This window comes from Carassius gibelio, chromosome B15 (genome assembly GCF_023724105.1).
Source record: "Carassius gibelio isolate Cgi1373 ecotype wild population from Czech Republic chromosome B15, carGib1.2-hapl.c, whole genome shotgun sequence".
NCBI classification, from domain to species: domain Eukaryota; kingdom Metazoa; phylum Chordata; class Actinopteri; order Cypriniformes; family Cyprinidae; genus Carassius; species Carassius gibelio.
The window spans coordinates 26950121-26968240 of NC_068410.1; the positions used below are offsets into that span (position 1 = coordinate 26950121).

The 18120-nt window shown below is 37.6% G+C and overlaps 1 protein-coding gene and 1 long non-coding RNA gene across 4 annotated transcripts in view; both read left to right on the forward strand.

Annotated features, from left to right (window-relative positions):
* The window catches only part of pik3cb (phosphatidylinositol-4,5-bisphosphate 3-kinase, catalytic subunit beta), a 62740-nt gene that overhangs the window by 38117 nt on the left and 6503 nt on the right, over positions 1-18120 (forward strand). For all 3 annotated transcript variants that reach the window (XM_052576117.1, XM_052576119.1, XM_052576118.1), the window contains exons 12-18: positions 8133-8183; positions 14390-14578; positions 14670-14791; positions 14887-15030; positions 15144-15243; positions 17177-17361; positions 17983-18092. In XM_052576117.1, the coding sequence (XP_052432077.1) occupies positions 8133-8183; positions 14390-14578; positions 14670-14791; positions 14887-15030; positions 15144-15243; positions 17177-17361; positions 17983-18092 (901 nt within the window). The remainder of the gene's footprint in view (positions 1-8132; positions 8184-14389; positions 14579-14669; positions 14792-14886; positions 15031-15143; positions 15244-17176; positions 17362-17982; positions 18093-18120) is intronic.
* Positions 8192-14314, forward strand: LOC127972602 (uncharacterized). The gene is made up of 2 exons (XR_008157126.1): positions 8192-11677; positions 12200-14314. It is a non-coding gene; the product is annotated as an uncharacterized LOC127972602 (long non-coding RNA).

An 18120-nucleotide genomic window follows, 5' to 3' on the forward strand; every position in this document is an offset into this window, starting at 1 on the left:
AGTTATATTTAAATAAAGGTGTCTTGACTTTTGACTAGCTATGCCAACATTGAGAGGATGCCTGAGAATGGTTATGAAAAGATGCCCTCTGTTGAAAAGATGCTGGCTTGCTATCTCTCTATGAGGGAGGCATCTAGTCTTAAGGCTCCCTGCCATCCAAACCCCTGCAGGATACATCTTGTTTGAATGGCAGGGTATATGCGGCAGCAGGTCAGGCTGCAGCCTTGTTGCGTAACATGGCGGTGCTTCAGCCTTATCAGACTGATCTGCTGAAAGAACTGGATAAGGGTCAGGGTTTATCCCCGATGAGGTGGCTGAGCTGCATCGCACAACAGATCTTGCTCTCCGTGCCACAAAGCAGGCTGTCACTGCCATTGGCAAATCCATTGCAACCATGGTGTTTATGGAGAGACAAATGTGGGTGAATCTGGCAGTTACCGGGTCAAAAGAGAAGGGATTTCTTCTTGATGTTTCCCCTTCTGAGCTTTTCGGTACTTCTGTCGAGACAGCATCAGGTCCCCAATGTAACGCTGCAATCTCAGGACCTGCGGGTCCTCCTCGTGGACTAGTACTCTTCAGTGTACATGCTCTGTGACATGCTCCCTACCCTCTGGCCAGGGTGTTCTACTCGTCTCTCACCCTGAGTGGTCTCCTGAGATTTGAGTCTTTCCTTATCCATAATGCACATCCTTTGAGCTAGAGCCCCTTTCGCTGAGGAGTTGAGTGGCTCAACACTCCTTTTTTTGTGGAAACCCCTCTTGTAAGCTGTGTACACCTGAATGGCTATTGGGTCCCGCCATTTCTTCAGATTCTGTTGGGTCTGAAAGGGGTGGGCGATTTGAAAAATTATCATCTGTTTTGGTTTTTTAATTTTTTATAAGAACTATCACGATTCACACATTCATCCCGATTCTTTATCATGTTGGTTTTACTATTTTGCAAGTTGTCTGAGCATTACAGCCAAACTAATTTCCCTGTTACTAATAATTACAAAGATACATATTACAACTACACATAATATACAAATAAAACAAACAGTCATTTATTTTCAGGTACAATATATGTATTTAGCAAGAGCATTAAAAAAATGTAATGAACAAACACCAAAATTAAACACTAGGCCTAAAGCAACTGTGTTAAAGTTCTTCAGTCATGAGCAGTGAGTGATTTTTCTCTTTGCTCTCTGTTGTTTTATTAACATTAAAGGAAAAGATCAACCAAAAATAAAAATTCTGTCATCTGTCTGTCAATTCTGTTGTAATGTTTTCTTTTTATAGAATCATTTACTCAAAAGTTGTTTTAAACCTGAAACCTAGTTTTTTTTTCTACTGAAAATAAATGCTATTTTGGAGAATGTGGAAAATAAATGACAAAAATTATGTAGTAAATAATGACAGAAAATACATTTTAGGGTGAACTCTCCCTTTGGTTAGTTCAAACAAATTTTTTTTAATTAGGCCATGAATTACTCACCCTGAAGTCATTCTAGGCATATATGACTAGGGTGGCCATATGCACCGTTCATACAGGACACATCCTGGCCAGGATTTCAATAATGCCTAAAACATCCAACGCAGTTTGACCAATAACATACAGGCATTGTACATAATCAACCAATCGTGGGACTGTGCAATCTACAGGGAATGATCAAAGTGGTGCAAATATGCACACGTTTTTGTTCATTTGTTTGACTTGAAGTGTCACTGCTCACTGATCAAAAAAGACACCAAAGTATGTGCGCGAGCAATTTGAAAGCATAAGAAGCCGTCTGCTCTGCTCTCTATAGCTCTCATGAATGTCATGCAATGACTGACCTGCACTGTGCAAAAAATTTAAGCAATATTAAAATCCTGGCCGGGACGTGTCCTGTATGAACAGTGAATGTGGCCACCCTAAATATGACTTTCTTGCTTCATACGAATCAAGCCAGAATAAAAAATAAATTAAAAAAATTATCTTTCAAGCTGTTTGATGACACTCAGCGGGTGTTGCACTGCATCAGTCCAAGAGAAGTTCAATAAAAAGCACATCCATTAAAAAAAGTCTCTCACATGGCTCTGGGGGGTGAACAAATGCCTCCTGTAGTGAATCAATGCATATTTGTAAAAAAGAAATTCATGTTCAAAATGTAATAATCACTTGAATCTATCTTGCGCTCACTGTTGTAAACTAAGCAGTTCAGGGGGAATGACGTATGAGGTCAGCGTTGCGCATTCGCACAGAAGTGACACACGTGAAAACGCAGTGGAGAGATTAAAACAAAACAAAGGTCCCTAATTAGAAGTACAAAATGAAGATATGTAAAGAAGAATGTCAGAGGATTTCGATATAAGCCAAGAGGAGGCTGGGTTTCCTTTGCTCCTGTTAACAAACGTTGGTTTTCACAAGGCTCACCGGCGCAGACCCCTACCCCGGAACTGCTTCTGTGAAAAACTGTTGGCACAAGCTACATTAAAGTGATTATTACCTTTTCAATTGTGGATATTTTTCTTACAAATATGCATTGATTTACAGAATGCCTTAGTTCACCCCACGGAGTCACGTGAGACCCTTTTTATTAATGGATGTGCTTTTTATTAAACTTCTCTTGGACTGATGCAGTGCAACACCCGATGAGTGGCATCAAACAGCTTGAAAAATCAAAGACAATTAAAAAAAAAAAACTCCAACTGGATTTGCCTGAAAGAAGAAAGTCATATACATCTAGGATGACTTCAGGGTAAGTAATTTAACTAACCATTTAATTACAGTCAGCTGCATGTTTAATACTGTCCCTTTAAAACCTGCATGTGGTGTTGTACAGTATATGACAGAAGCACCAGAACTGCAACTGATTTCTTCGAAAACAGATTTTTATCATCCACAATCAAAATTTTCATATCGCACACCTCTAAGGTCTGGTTAAACGGGACCCACACAAAACGTGGCCTAATGGTTAGAGAATCGGACTCGTAACCCAAAGATTGCGGGTCTAATTAATTAAAACCATGAAAATTATAAATTTTCACTTGTTTAGGGCCCTATAAAGTGTTTTTTTTTTTTTTCTCATCATGTTTTTTATTGTTACCAAATTCTGTGTTTTAGCATGTCTAATTATTTGAACACTTAAAACAATTTCATTTATTATTTTTTTCTTAAAGAAGCCTTATGATTTTTTCCTCCTCAAAAATTCTATGTTGTGTATTCAAATTTTTCTTGTCATCAAATCAAGGCATGAAACATTAATTTATCTTTTACTGAAATTAAGCAAACTTTTTTTTTTTGGCAAAAAAAGGGGATTTACTATTAAAATTAAAACATGAAAGAAATGTAGTGTGATTATTCCTTAATAAAATAATGTTTGTTTAGTTTCAGTAGCAGTAGTAGTAGGCTATGTACATTCTAAAAAAAAAAATAGATCTTACTTTTTATTTTTACAGGTTGCTGTGAATACCTTACAGTTCTGTGGATGTGATATGAGGCTAGTTTTAATCAAATCAAATGGTCAGAACCAGTAGGATTTTGTCAGCTGGTTTCTTGCTCTGTTCAGCATGCAGCATCACTTGTCTAAACAAATAGCTCATGATGTCAGTGATTTTAGACACTAGAGGCCACTTTCGCACTTTAAAATGAAACAGACCCTTTTCAGCCACTCCAGCAATGGACGCAACCCGGAAAACTATCGGCATGGATTTTTGCCAATAACCAATTGTTCTAGCAATTCAACTATCGGTGCAGATTAATCGGTCGACCTCTAGTTTATTATTGTGTTTGTAAACCGTTTGCGTCAGCATTAGGCCTATTTCTGAATGAAATAATACAAATGCTACTTATTATACTTAGTTTTTTTCTCTTTCTAAAAAAACTATATTTTATACTCGTAGCATATTTTAACCATGCAGCAAACCTTAAATATTTTACTGAAAAATTACTGAAAATAAATAAATTAGTTTTTAAACCATTTAACTGATTAACCATTTAAGCGGTCAAAATATAAGACCCCGCCTCAGCTTGAGAGCGCTGCTCCCTAAAACTCCCATTTGCAAATGAAACTGAGTTGTAAGGCCTGTCTCTGTCACCTCCTTAGTCAGTTGCCTCTATCTTGGGACCCTGTTGTTCCCTTCTAGCAGGATCCAATTTCCGATGTCCAATTTTGCAATCTATCTGCTCGCCGGACATGGCTGTGCTCCACTCACTACGGGAGTGTCCTTTTGAGCTCGCTGGTCCTCTACAAACTATCTGATTCCTCCTCCTCTCCTCTGACCCCGGGCTATTGATCGCTTTGATCGAGCTAGGTTTCTCTCTCTCCTCACTCGGGGTTGAACTCTCCACTCTTGAGCTCCATGGCAGTGACATCAGGTAGTTGGGCTGCTTGCTGCCTCCCTGATAAGCTGCCTCTATTTGGGTCAAGTCAGGCAGTGTTCCCCTCACCTCAGAGGGTTGTCTTTGAGCCTGCCACTTCCGATTGAGCATCTGAGGTCTTCTCTCTTTGAGTCCTCCAGTCATTTGAGCTCCATTGAGTAACAGCCTCAGGTTGTTAGGCCTCTCTCCGCCTCCTTGTTAAGCCGCTCTCCTTGTTGGTCGAGCTTAGCAGTGCACGCTGCTCACAAATTGTTAAGTGATTTAGGGCTTCATGCAAGCACACCGCTCCCTTCTGGGCATCTGTAGCAGATGGTCCAGGGTCTGTTCTGTGAGCGTGCCACGGAACACATTGTGGTAAGTGTGCACTCTGCGCACTTTCTAAAATCCTGTATGGTAAGGGTTGCACACTGTCAGCCTCGTTCCCTTTATTTAAGTTGGTTTAGGCCCCAGTTCTCACCTTGGGCTCCACTCAATTTCTATCCCTGTTGATACATTTCGGAGAAAGGTGTTGCTTCCAAAGATCTGTCTAGTCAGTTCTTTGAGCAGTTCTTTCTTTTTTTGACACCTGGTCATATCTCCTTGATTCCAAGCCTTGAGCTCTGGCCTAGGCCTGGGCTGCCCATCCAGCCTTTAACCCCTTACTAGTAACCCCCCTTTTTTGGCATGGAGACCGAAATTACATACCCAAAATAAAAAGGTTTCTGCTCATGATTCTTTCTGACTAGATACATTATCAACCTTTGTTCACAAAGCTGACACTTTAAAGTTTACTGTTCAGGAATCAGAATCACTCAGACTGTTATGATAATAGAGATATATAAGCTCAAACATAAAAACAAAAATAAAAATATTAAAAACATATGTTTTAAATGTATTTTAAAAAATGTTGATGTAGGAAATGAGTTTGAAAACACAGTGTAGCTAAGGCCACAAGTCTTCCAAAACTTCATAAAAAATTCATAATCGAATCTGTAAAACTGTGAATTTTATTAAATATTTTCTAAGGCCATGTCACGTGTGTTTTTAGAGAAGGCTAATCAGATTGATTTATAGCCCTTGTCATCCCTGTAAGATCTCACATGTAAACTCTCATGTGTATTTTGAATGTGTGTTGGCTTTGCAAAACTCCCCATTCATGATTCTATTGTTCTCACCAAACGAGTCTTTCACACCTCCGCCAGGTACGACACATTATCCGCATTATTATTTTATCATAATTCTTTTGTTTTTATTCCACCTTAATTAGCCTTGATTGTGGTTTTTCAGGCTTTACAAAGCAACAAAGCAGCGATCTCACTTCAGTCTCTCTTTGCATTTAGCCATTATTTATCAAAAGTCTGGTAACACTTTAGAATAAGGTTCCATTAGTTAATGTTAGTTAACTACTTTCGTTAACATGAACTAAGCAAGAACAATCCTTCTACAGCATTTATAAGTCTTAGTTCATGTTCATTTCAACATTTACTAATGCATTATTTAAATCAAAAGTTGTGCTTGTTAACACTAATTAATGCACTGTGAATTACCATGAACTAACAATGAATAACTGTATTTTCATTAACTAACATTAACGAAGATGAATAAATACAGTAATAAATGTATTATTCATTGTTTGTTCAGGTTAATTAATACATTAACTAACATTAACTAATGGAACCTTATTCTAAAGTGTTACCAAAAGTCTTACTATAAAAATACAACAAAACATTTTCTTACGACCTTACGTGAATTATTGAGACAAAAATGCATTATGAAGAAGAAAAGCACCTGCTATTAGTAGCATTGGCGCTAACGTTAGCATCAAGCTACATCAGATAATTTATGAAATTATTAGTACACTTTTACGAAAAATCCCGATCGAGTGTTTATAATAACTTCCTTTAGCGATCAGGGGTGGAATTTGGTCGTTTACTGTTGTAAAAATGTGTTATTTGTAGCCTTTTTCATCACTGCACAAGTTAGCATTTCCGATGTACATTTTCGATTTTTTTTTTAAAAACGCCCCAGATCTCAAGAAATTATCATACCAAGCTTTACTATCATAATCGCGGGTTTATTATTCGGATATTTAGTGTGTACAGAGGTGTTTCAGTGTTGTTTTGGCCAGATAACTACCAGGAAGTGTGCAGGAAGCATGTGACACGAAGTGGCGGTGTCCAGATATGACACTCTAAGATTGACATTGGGAAGGCCCAATCGGAGTCTGAGTGACACACAGCACGAGCTGACAACACAGCAAACACATACACAGATCGCTGGGAGAGGCTGTTTATCATCAGATCGCGTAAATCCGTGGAAAATGAATAGAAATGATGATTCTGTCTGAACAAATATGAAGTAAACATCAGTAAATATATCCATATATCTCCACAGATATGCATCTTTGGTCTATAAATCCTAATTGACGCTGTTCAGTGAGTCTATGTGAACACAAATAAACCGCTGCTGACGTGACTGAATATGAGTGAGTGGTGAATTTCTATTCAAAATGGGGCATAATACGGATTTATTATTTTGCACTCCTGACATAAATCACTAAATATCTGTCACTGCAACAATGTTTTATCAAAACATTGGTCAAATATCGAAGCTAGAGTCTTTAAACTTTCAATTGATGCACAGTTTGTCCAGATGAAGTAAGACAGTGATGTTTAATGTGCTGTGAAAGTGAAACACTAATAAACTGGGGCTGTTGGCGATGTTTGCACGTAAAGGGGTTAACAGGTAATTTATTTTAGGGTATGCAGCTCAGGCCCTTGGCTGGAGAGTAAAATGTCACTGACAGCCGTCAAGGCATCTTGGGGCAATCCCATGGCTGTAGTACTGTTGGTACTTAGTGCTCGCTGTGGTTTCTGGCATGCAATCCCCTCAGCATGTCTGCATGGGCATACCGTTCCCCATAGCGACCTCTAGAGGATGCAGTTTGAAGTTCCCTCTGAAGGGAACATCTCTGGTATGAAACCATGGCTCCCTGAGAGGGGAATGAGATACTGTGTCCTCTAGTTCCCTTCAAAGTCATAGCAGCCATATTGCCCTGCAGCCCAAGACTGGTTGCCCACTGTAGCTAAGCAGGGTTGAGCCTAGTAAGTACCTGCTCAGGAGACCTCCTGGAAAAACTAGGTTACTGCTGAAAAGGTGTTAGTGTGGCAAGCTCACCCTGTGATCTGTGTGGGACCTAGCACCCAAGTATAGGGACATGGACCGTATACTGTCAAAAAGCACCGTCCTTTGAATGAGACGTTAATGACCCTCTGTGGTCATTAAAAATCTCAGAATGTCTTTCAAAAAGAGATAGAATAGAGGTGTGACCTTGGCATCCACGCCAAATTCACCCATTGGCCTCTGATTATCATGGCCTCCTAACAATCCCCATATCTACTGATTGGCTTCAACACTGTCTCCTCTCCACCGAAAAGCTGGTGTGTGGTGGGCATTCTGGTGCACTATGGCTGCTATCGCATCTTCCAGGTGGATGCTGCACACTAGTGGTAGACAAGGAGATACCCCCACACCATATTTTGATATATCCTTGCAAAAGTCCTGTTATTTGAGACTGACTTTCTACTTTGAGTTTCAAACAAAACTGTGCTTGAAGAAAATAAAAATGTGCACTTTCACACCTGGATGTAACTTAGCTTAGCTTTTTGTGTGCATTTGATGGAGAACTGTTGGTGTGCCATCTGGGTCTGACACTACAGACATTCATAATCAAACATGAGGCAACACTAGTCATGTTACTTGATGTTCTGATATGTGTAATTGTTGTTTCTGTTTTTTTTTTTCTCCAATAGATCCTGGAAAAAGCTGCAGAAATAGCTGGAGCCAGTGACACCATGACAATAGTAAAATGTTTTTTTTATTATTATTATTTGTACTGTTCTCTGAGGTCCACTTATAATTTTATCAAGAATCATAATTTAGAAGTAATAAGCTGTTTTCTGTCCTGTTTCAACCCCCCTTAGTTCAGACTGCTCTGTTTGAATAGGCATGTCAGATTGTAGACTGGGAAGTAAATGCCCACTGCTATGATTGGCAAATAGTTGTTTGTATTTGACAGTGTATATTCCTTGTAAATGGACGCTGCTGTGATTTGGGTCATGCGTAATACGTAAACAACTCAATATCAAACAATCTGTAAGAAGAGACAAAGCAATAGTGACCAAGTAATGAAAACAGTTACTTATGTTGCAACATTACTGTTGGCAGGGATGGGCAGTATAAAATAAAATTTTGTATTTAAATACGTTTACTATGGAGCCAAAAGAGTATCAATAAAGATAAATGCACACACTACATTCACATATGCACATATAGGATTCATACATGCACACACATGATTCATAAATACACACACAGGATGCACAAATGCGCACAAAATTCACAAATGCACACACAAAATTTAAAAAGCAAAGAAGATTCACAAATGCATACAAAATTCAGAAATGCACACAAAATACAGAAATACACACACAATTCAGAAATGCACACAAAATACAGAAATACACACACAATTCAGAAATGCAAACAACATTAACAAATGCACTCAAGATTCACAAATGCACAGGACAAGATTCACAAATGTATTTCTGATGCACACACACATATATCTTGATTTACAAACTGCTTGCGGTCTGTGAACTTCACTGCATTTGTGTGTGAATTTTGAGACTCCCTTGACTTGGATCGACACACAAATGCCTTTTTTTAAACAGGGAATGATCTGCAACCAATCAGATATCTCCCTTGTTTTAGCCAATCACAAGAATGCACCCCACGTGGGGGATTTTAAAAAGGGTTTTAAAGGATGAAGTTTGAGATTTTATGTTTTAAAGTGATATATAACTTCTGATGATTTCTAAAATGTTATAGAGACAAAGGCAACGAGGAAGTCTTCTTTTTAAACAAAGGTCAAAACTCCTTTTGTAATCTAGATTTCTGAGGGTGCATTCTTGTCATAAATTGATATTTTACTCTACATAATTTTTAACAAAAAGTATTGGTATAATATATATTTGGGAGTCTTAGACCTTCCCAACGATATATAGTTTGTCAAGATTAGATTAAATTTGATTGTAATATAAAGTGAGTGAAGTGAAGTGACATTCAGCCAAGTATGGTGACCCATACTCAGAATTTGTGCTCTGCATTTAACCCATCCGAAATGCACACACACAGAGCAGTGAACACACACACACACACTGTGAGCACACACCCGGAGCAGTGGGCAGCCATTTATGCTGCGGCGCCCGGGGAGCAGTTGGGGGTTCGATGCCTTGCTCAAGGGCACCTCAGTCGTGGTCGTGGTATTGAAGGTGGAGAGAGAACTGTACATGCACTCCCACCCACCCACAATTCCGTCCAGCCCGAGACTAGAACCTACAACCCTTCGATTGGGAGTTCAACCCTCTAACTATTAGGCCACGACTTCCCTTATAGTATAGTCAACGTAGGCGTCCCGTATACGGGACGGGGTGACATTTAACAGGTTAAATCTAATGTTTTTTTTGTTTGTTTGTTTTTTGTTTTGTATTTAAACATTTAAAAAATGTTTTTTTTTTTTTTTTTCAAAATAGATAGGTATCAGCCTCCTTATTAGACTGCTGATTTCCTGCAGGGATTGGCAGTATTTCAAATACTGTCATGGCCAAAAATATCGGCACCCTTGGTAAATATAATCAAAGAAGGCTGTGAAAATGAATCTGCATTTTGTTAATCCTTTTGATCGTTTATTAAAACTATTAACAAAAATCGAACCTTTCATTGGATAATAATCATTTAAAATGGGGGAAAATATCATTATGAAATGTTTTTCTCTAATACTCAGTGGCCAAATTAACGGCGCCTTTTTATTCAATACTTTTTGAAACCTTCATTTGACGGTTTAACAGCTCTAAATGTTTTCCTATAATGCCTGATGAGGTTGGAGAACATCTGACAAGAGATCAGAGACCATGCCTTCATCCAGAATCACTTCAGACCCTTTAGATTCCCAGCTCCATGTTGCTGCTTCTCCTCTTCAGTTCACCCCACTCATTTTCTGTAGGGTTCAGGTCAAAGGACTGGATGGGCCATAGCAGAAGCATGGTTTTGTGCCCATTAACCCATTTTTGTGTTGTTTTTGAGGTTTGTGTTTGGAGTTGGAGTCAGTCACTTACAGATTTTTTATATGTTGGTATTTGATAGAATCAAAGATGCCATTTTTCTGAAAAAGACGTCCAGGACCTCCATAAGAAATATAGGCCCACGACATAAAAAATACAGCTGTATATTTCATTGTACACATGGGGTACTTTTTATCCCTGTGTTCACCAAACCCATCTAGAGTATTTGGTGATAAAAAGCTCAGTTTTATTTTCATCTGATCATAGAAGCCAGTCCCATTTGAAGTTCCAGTCAAGTCTGATAACTGAATATGCTGGAGTTTGTTTTTGGATGAGCTAGAATTTTTCTTGAAACCCTACCAAACAAAATGTGGTGATGCAGATACTGTTTGACAATTTTATAAGGTTTTCTGACCACTATAACTGTTTTCTAAAGTTTTCCAGCTGTGGTCTTTTGAGTCTTTAGCCACTCAACTCTCCACCTCACCGTTCGTTACGACGATATAAACACACGTCCTCTTCCAGGCAGTTTCGCAACATTTTCTGTTGATTGGAAATTCTTAATTATTGCACTGATGCCTTTTCTTAAAGCCACTTCACTAATTTGTGAAACTCAATTATCTTTTGCTGCACATCAGAAATATAAACTTAGTTTTTTCTCATTGTGATGGATGATTAATGGAATTTGGGCTGTGTTTTTCCTCCTATTTATATTTCTGTGAAACAGGAAGCCGTGGCTGGATAATTTCATGTTCATAATCACTCTGGACTGATCAAAATTGTCAAATATGAATAGCAATATACTTCAGAAATATTTCACTCAAAATAATTTCTAGGGGTGCCAATAATTGTGTCCAACGTGTATTTGAGAAAAACATTCATTTCATATTGATATTTCCCCTCCATTTTAAATTATTAGTATCCAATGGAATTGTAGATTTTTGGAATAAAAAAAAAAAAATTAATAAAAGATCAAAAAGATTAACTATGCAGATAAATGTTCACAGCCTTCTTTCTATCATATTTACCACGAGCGCTGTCTTGCTCTGTCTCCCTCGCGCATATTAATCAATTGGCACGATGGTGTCGGTTTTAATCATTTAAAATGAGAATGTAAGTGTGCTCACCGCATTTTTGTTTGCAAGTAAAAATTTTATTAGATTTCATATCGTAATATATATCGCAGAAAAATAAAATATCGCAATGTCATTTTTTCCCAATATCGTGCAGCCCTAGTTTAACCCTTTAACTGCCCCACCAAGAAAAAAGCATTTTTTGTTTGCATTTCTTATCTCCTTATGTCATTAGTTACCACACTCAATGTATTTTTTTTCCAACACGTCCCATAATTTTTAAAACATTAGCTTAGCTTTTCTAAGTTTACCATAAAGTGACAAATCAACCATTTGGTTGAGCACGTTTTTGAAAAATTATTGAAAACATACTAAAGTTTTTTCATGGCACCAAGTAAAATAATTTTGTAAAGTTAGGGCTCTTACAGTGTAATATGTCAAAAAAATATGCTTACCTTGCAAAATTTCACCAAAAACAGTTTACATGGCAGGAGTGATTTCTTTCTCTCTGACATCCATCAAAGAAGAAGTGTTGTGACAAATGCTGTTGATTTTTTTTGGCTTAACATACCTCTACCAGATGGTAGAGATGGCTCAATCAGCTTGAATTAAGTTAGGTACTCCTCTCAATAAAATATAGTGACTCAAAATGTGCTCAACCATTTGGTCGAGCGGCAGTTAAAGGGTTAAATACAAAATATAATTTTGTATTGTGCCCTTTTTGCCCCTGTATGTAATATAGGGCTCAGGTGTCCCCAGAATGTGTCAGTGAAGTTTCAGATCAAAATAACACACTGATTATGTGCAGTATTTTATCATGCTGAAAATACCTGTTTTTGATTTAAAGCAAAAACATGCTGAAAAACTGTCTATCTCTTACAATGCAAGTGAGCTGCTGCTCCCTACCCCTCTTTCCAGAATAAGGCTGACCCTTACAGCTGGTCCCTTGGTTACTGTGGCAGAAATAAACATCAGTTTGTTTTTAAGTATCAAGTTTATCATGCTCAAGTTCACATGCCATTACAATTCTTTGACAACATGAAGAGTTTATTCTTTGAATACATTTGAACTTCTGAAATATGTTTTTTGAAGCACATGCTCTTTCATGTGAACTGTCAAATACAAACAAGATAATGTGAAAATCACACAAGCATGGTTATTTCTGTGAAGCTAAACAACTGCATGTGTATTTTGGAGGTAATTCAGTAGCTAAACTCAGCAGGTTGTTGATCTGAATATGAGGATTTGTCATAAAAATATTTTTATTTGTAAGTTGAAATTTACACTCACAGCTCTGATGTGAAAAGCTGAATCTTTCAATTTGCACACACAGACAATAATCAAAACACCCATGTTTTGTATTGGAAGTTGCACCTACAAATAGCTACAAATGTGTAAAATTACATTCACACAAAGATATGACAGACACAAATGTTTACAACATATTTACTTTTTCACTTCAATTTCGCTGCACAATGTCAAGTCTGCACTTATAACCTCTCAGATATGGAAGTAGAAGTTCAAATCCTAACGCTTTGACTTTTGCTGCTCCTTTTGCGGTATTCCTGTTGCAAAACTTACTTGTGCACAGATGTGACAGAGCCGGGGTGGGACTGTGGTACGAATTAAGACATTTTATTGGTCGATGCCTGACCAATGAACAACACCAGCCATCACGACTAGCCAAGAAAGAAAGATGTTTATTATGTATCAGTTATATGTAAAACACTGCAAACTACTTTCACTGAATATCCTTAGCTTTGACATTATTTTAAGACACTAGATTCATGCAAGATGTTGCATTAATTGTCTAACAGATAATACCTGAATGACGAGATGAATGCAGTGTCTTAAAATCCTGTAAAAGCTAAGGATATTCAGTGAAAAGTGTTTGCAGTGTTTTAAAAATAACTGATACATAATAAACATCTTTCTTTCTTGTAAAGTTGCGATGGCTGGCATTGTTCATGGGCATCGACCAATAAAATGTTTGCACCACAGCCCGCCCCCGGCTCTGCTCGCTCACATCTGTACATACAAGCGCAAGTGAGTTTTGCAACAGGAATACCACAAAAGGAGTAGCAAAAGTCAAAGCGCTCAGGATTTGAACTTGTACTGCCAGATCTGAGAGGTTGTAAGTGCTGACTTGACATTGTGCAGTGAAACTAAATTAAAGTAAAGTAAAGTGAGAATTAAACATGTCTTAACATCTGTGTATGTCATTTTCTTTATGTGAATGTCATTCTACACATTTGTAGCTACTACACATTTATTATCTGCAACTTTCAATTCAAAAGGTTTTCTGATTATTGACTGTGTGTGCAAATTAAAAGATTCAGCTTTTCACATCAGAGCTGTGAGTAAAAATTTCAGTTTACAAATACAAATATTAATATGACAACTTCTCACATTCAGATCAACAAGCTCAAGAGTTTTGCTACTGTTTTACCTTTATAGTGTATCAGGGTATTAGATCTGTGAAACAGCATCTCTTGGGCATGGCGACAACACACTACTAACTCAGCTCAACCAGGCCTCGCTAATCCCCCACCCTCCACCTTGAATGGGATTTATTTGAATGTGGGATATTATCACGTACATTCCAGGAACAAAATTCGAACCAAAATCGCGGGTTTGATGGAATTTAAAAACAGTGCTGACTGATTGAGAGAATCACTCCCTTTGCAGTGGACTTTGTGCCTAGTAACTTCGCAGATCTTTTTCATGCACAAACAACAACATTACACACTGAAGGAATTTGAAAAAAAAAAAAAAAAAAAACATAATAGGACCCTTTAACTATCACTACCTCTATATAAATACTGTTGTGTCTATGAGTTGTCTGGATAAATATATTGCAATTAATATCTTTAGGGTCGTGGGGGTAAGAAGTTTTACATAGAGCTAAAGGAGATCATGGAGAGGGATCCTCTCTCACAGCTTTGTGAGAATGAGAAAGATCTGATATGGACACTTCGCTACGACTGCAGAGAAAACTTTCCTCAGTCTCTCCCCAAACTACTGCTGTCTGTCAAATGGAGCAAACATGAAGACATGGCTCAGGTATACCCACAAACATACACATAAATATTGACATCAACCAACAGATGTGTTGAAACGCAAGCATTTCAAAATTCTCTCTGTTGTGCTGCAGCTACAGGCTTTGCTGCAGATTTGGCCTAAACTAAGTCCTCGAGATGCTCTAGAACTTCTGGATTTCAACTACCCTGACCAGTATGTCAGAGAATTTGCGGTCAACTGCCTTAGAGATATGAGGTGAGAAGTCCAAGTTGTCAGAGAGCACATTGTCAAAGAACCTCGTAAGAAATGCTGAAATCCCAAATGTTTGTTTCTCTGTGTGTTTGTGTTAGTGATGATGAGCTATTGCAGTATTTACTGCAGCTTGTGCAGGTGTTGCGCTATGAGCCATACTATGACTGCGCCCTCAGCCGTTTCCTCCTGGAGCGCGCTCAGTACAGCCGCAAGATTGGCCACTTCCTCTTCTGGCATCTCAGGCAAGTGTATACATGTGAAGAAGCTGGAAAATGTAAATACTTTAGTTCACCTGGTATTTCAGTATTCTTATGCAGAAACTAGAATTTATGGTTGCGTGTGTTGTACATTACAGGTCTGAAATGTACATGCCAGCCGTGTCGGTTCATTTTGCTCTGATTTTGGAAGCATACTGCCGAGGCTGCATCCCACACATAGAAGTTCTCAAAAAACAGGTGCATTATTTTCATTTTTTCTCATTACATTTTTTACATTTCATTCAGAGATAGCATTTATTGTATTTTATGATCAGAATACTATTGGGGTTATATAATACTGTACTACTGCATACTATACTATATGCTATAGTCAAGTCACCTTTATTTATATAGCGCTTTAAACAAAATACATTGCGTCAAAGCAACTGAACAACATTCATTAGGAAAACAGTGTGTAAATAATGCAAAATGATAGTTAAAGGCAGTTCATCATTGAATTCAGTTATGTCATCTCTGTTCAGTTTAAAAAGTGTATGTGCATTTATTTGCAATCAAGTCAACGTTATCGCTGTAGATGAAGTGACCCCAACAAAGCAAGCCAGAGGCGACAGCGGCACGGAACCGAAACTCCATCGGTGACAGAATGGAGAAAAAAACCTTGGGAGAAACCAGGCTCAGTTGGGGGGGCAGTATAGTATTCTATACTATAGAATACTATATAATCAGATTATAGATGTAGCCAGAAGATGGAGGTCAAAGTAACATAAAAACAAAGTATTTACATCCCAATCACAAATGCAGCTACAAAGTTGAGTAAGCTGTAATGGACATTGGTTTGCATTTTGATAAGTGAGTTAAAGCAACACAACTAACAGCGGTTCAAAGAGACTAACTACTGGTCAGCAAATTGTTATGTGTTAAAGGGAACTGTGTCAAAAATAACGAGCAAATGCCAGATATGGACAAACATATTAGCAAAGAGGAAGAGTACTTAAGAAAAAAACTTGACAACAATGAGAGCTGGACATTTCACAATAAAGTCAAAAGTACAGTTCAAATGATCACAGAATGAGTCACCTCTTCTTTGATGCTTTGTCAAAAAGATTTCCACCTTTCTGAGTTTGGCTGCAGTCTACTCTAACACAACTGCCTTCTGATTATCTTGCAGATTTTCACGGCATAAAAAAAAATGTGTACTGTTAGAATTTTATTTAATGAAGAATGGAATAGTAAAGTATTGGAGTTGTACTTCAGAATCGCTAGAAAGTATTTACTGTAAATTTGGATACTAAAATACTGTAAGTTTAAGGTTGGTTCTTAAATCTGCAAGATGGCCCTCCAAGAGCAAGATTGGACACTAGTGATGCACAGGTCATCTCGAAACCAATGGGTCGGGTTAGGGCGGGGTAAAGAATTGTCTGCGGGGCGGGTTGGGGCAGGGTATTAAAAATATCTATTTTCATATTTTATTAGGTTCTTTGATAAGGTTACAATACAAAGGCCTACGTAGCAATGTAACTTGTGTGATGAACCCGTTGCGCAGGTCGTGTTGGGGCAGTTACCTGTAAATAAATTTCACTTTATTTGCTGGGCGGGCTGGGGCGGGCCAAATAATTTCATAAAAGCGCCCTGCGGGTTGGAAAAAAAACCCGACGCACACACATCACTATTGGACACACCTGATTTTACGTGGAAGAGACTAAACTTTTTATCACTTACCCACTTTATGGAACTTTGTTGGATCAGTCACTTTTTTTGTTGTAATTTTCACCTGTAATGGATAAAAACATCTATAGGCCTCTTTACTCTTCCAGCATCAAAAAATCATTAAACATGGTATGAAGTTCTAGACTGTAAAGTGTACATTCCTTCAAAGAACTAAAGGCTTTTCTTCTTGAACAACAAGTGTATTTAATTAATGCAAACCAAAAAAAAAGTAGAATCAGTGCATCCATCCATCCATCATGTTATTGTTTTGAGATAAATGGATTTATTCGTTAAATGTGTTTGCATTTTTGTTTTTTGCAAATTTCTTCATTCCAAAAAATAAAATAAAAAATTCACTCAGTGTATTAGATTTTACTTTCAGCTTGGTATTGTTATTTCATATTTTGTGTGATTGTTTTTATGTGGAACTTAACATTATGGTGGTTTTGTTATTATTTTGAAGGTTGAAGCTCTCAGTAAGCTGAAAGCTGTAAATGAGCTGATTAAATTGGGCACCATAAAAACTAAGACAAAACAAGCTCATCTTAAAGAGGCCATGATGACCTGCCTCAGACAGACGGGATTCATCGAGACTCTTTCCGACCTGCATTCACCTCTCAACCCCAACATATTGCTCGCTGGAGTACAGTAAGATCTCTCTGTGTTTGTGTGTGTTTTATGCATATATTATTTTCAAACTAGTACACTGCACATCAGTTGAATTTCATCAGATTAATGTACTTTATAAACTGGTGGAGGAATAGTTTATTTTCACAATTAATAAAAAGTAAATATTAATAAAATAACAGCAATAAAAAGTAAATAGGCAAAGGCCTTTATACTTCTATAATAATCAGGTTAGAAAAGGTTGCTTCTGTATGGAAGGTGGTTGGAGCTTAGAGATAATTGGGGTTAGTGACATCAGCTGAACATGAAGGAGGTTTTAAAGACCCAGTCAGTTATAATTTGATGGAAGATTATAGAGATAAACATTTGTATGTTTAATATTTATCCTAATCCAGAAAACTGTAAACTGTTGACATACTATTGATTTCACATACTGCTCTTCACATATACAGTACAGGCATATTCAGACATGAGACCGATTAGCTTGTTCTATTGTATTCTGTTAAGTTTGGTGCTAAACACTGAAAAAAAAAAATAGTTTACAATTAATGTTATTAAATTGTTATTGCAGAAATTTCAGACAAAATACTGCATACAACAGTAAGAAGAACATTACCTCTAACTTTTCTATTTCTCTGCCAGTGTGGAGAAGTGTAAGTACATGGACTCTAAAATGAAACCTCTGTGGATTGTTTACAACAACAAGCTGTTGGGAGGAGATACAGTGGGCATCATCTTCAAAAATGGAGATGGTGAGAGACAGATGGCTCAGATAATGGG